This window comes from Vigna radiata, chromosome 11 (genome assembly GCF_000741045.1).
Source record: "Vigna radiata var. radiata cultivar VC1973A chromosome 11, Vradiata_ver6, whole genome shotgun sequence".
Taxonomy (NCBI): Eukaryota; Viridiplantae; Streptophyta; class Magnoliopsida; order Fabales; family Fabaceae; genus Vigna; species Vigna radiata.
The window spans coordinates 2,177,244-2,179,240 of NC_028361.1; the positions used below are offsets into that span (position 1 = coordinate 2,177,244).

Consider the following 1,997-nt stretch of genomic DNA (forward strand, 5'->3'; position numbering starts at 1 on the left):
GGACTTGTATACATTCCACCTCATTCAATTTTATTTCTAACTACTCCAATAATTGGCTATGTTGCATATCAGACTAAGCCATCAAAAACTGTCTTCTGGTAATGTGAAATGAATGAATGAAATAAATGTCTTTTGCTAATGTGAAATGAATGAATGAAATAAATGTAAAACTCCTGAAAATAGTATTTTAGAAGTGATGGTAGTTTAAAAATAGTAAGAATCGGTTATTTAATATTAAATGATTTATTTATAAATAGTTTTGTTATAAACGAATTTTATTATTTAAAAACGTGTCATCCTTTTAGAAACTACTTTTCTATAGTTTTCTATCTTCTCTCTAAGGGTTCTAACTCCTGAGTCATCTCTTTGATGTTCAGAAGGTACCTAATCGACAACGACAACGAGGTCTACGTTTAAAGCAAGTAGGTTTCTATCCCTTTTTCCTTTTAATTGCGGTTTATGATCATGCAGAGAAATCTGTTTTTGCATGTATCAAAAGTATTTCTTTCTTGATTCTTGGTCAATTTGAGGTTTTAAGGTTTGATTTTGATCACCAATTGGTGAATTGTAGAATTTTCTAGAGTTTCTTGCGGTTGGGAGTTCATAGAACTGTAGGAGTTTTTTCTAAGATAAGGGAAGCTAGTATCTTATGTTTAAAACTTTATTCAAAAATCTGATTGATAATAATTTGTATCATAGAATGATTTAAATGTTATTATGTTGTGGAAGGTGTGTTTTATTGTGAGTGATCGATGATATTAGTACTATAATGACTGAATGTGTGACATGGTTTGGTTGTATTGAATGAAATCGCAAGAATGTATGTATATATATAAATGTGCATAGATTTCTATTGGTGCAGTGGAATGAAATTATATGAAAAGTGTAATCACGAGTTGTTTAGGTTAAAGAAAAAGGGATTTGAAATAGTGAAAATTTAAGTAATGATCAAATGGGAGGAATAAGGTATTTGGGGATTGTTTTATGATCAATTAGAACTTGTCTAGGCTATTAGTCCAGAGAATTATAATACACATGAGTTAGCGGTTGTCAATTGTCATGTTGAGTTTTGTATTTTTAGGTTCAAATTTTTATGGGTTTGAATAGATACAATCTAAAGGAAGGGAGTAGGAACTTAAATAAACATTAGGGGTTGTTTTTGGGTATATTATAAACATGTTTGAACCTTGAGTATGTTAGAAAATCTGATATAAAAATAGTTGATAGTAGAAAGGAAGGATTTAGCTTGGTTTTGGCTAATTTTAGGGGTTTTGAGGAGTGATATTTTGAATTAGATGTTTTGGGCTAACTGTGATAGTTGGAAGTCTGTTGTTAAGTCCATTAGATTAGTTGCTGATATTAAGTGTTGCAAGAGATATAATTGAGTTTAGGCACTTTTGAGTTGTTGAGTTGGTATGGTACATCAAATTCCTATGCAAATGAGCAATGAAATACTCTACTTTCATCTATAAACATGTTTTCGTATCAGTATTAGTGATACAAATTCTAAATTGATCATTTGGATATGTCTAAGATGCACCAAAACCAGAAAAATCAGGTTGCTGTCAAAAACTGATAAGAATAATCTATTATCTTACTTGATAATCGATTATTCTAGTCAGAAGCACATATTTTCTTTAAAACACTCGCCAATAATTGATTATCACATATGATAATCGGTTATTGTCGTACTACACGCCACTACACCAGTTTTGAAGACTTTTCAGGGTTCTAGATGTCCGTTTTGGACGTTCTTTAAATCGTTTTGTGAGGTTTTAGACCCTTTTGTTGGTGAGGGTTTCATAGCTATTTTCCTTGCGTAAGTGTGAGTATCAAGTTGCTTTGAAGAAATTGTGTTATCGTGTGATTTCTAATGATTTGTATGAGTGTTTCTATTTCTTTAATGTATGATCAGTAGTCTAATGTATTGATATACTATGTGAATGTGAAATGGTCTCAATGGTTTCAAAGGTATGGAAGAGAGTTCCAAGGAGGAA

At 31.0% G+C, this 1,997-nt stretch overlaps 2 protein-coding genes across 3 annotated transcripts in view; one reads left to right on the top strand and one right to left on the bottom strand.

The window, feature by feature from the left end:
* Positions 1-1,997, top strand: part of LOC106777500 (protein HAPLESS 2) — a 33,371-nt gene that overhangs the window by 12,635 nt on the left and 18,739 nt on the right. The window lies entirely within an intron of this gene.
* LOC106776603 (cytochrome P450 87A3-like) overlaps positions 47-1,997 on the bottom strand; it is a 24,133-nt gene continuing 22,182 nt past the window's right edge. The window contains exon 7 of the mRNA XM_022775874.1: positions 47-88. Within this exon, the coding sequence (XP_022631595.1) occupies positions 82-88 (7 nt within the window). The 3' untranslated portion in view covers positions 47-81. The remainder of the gene's footprint in view (positions 89-1,997) is intronic.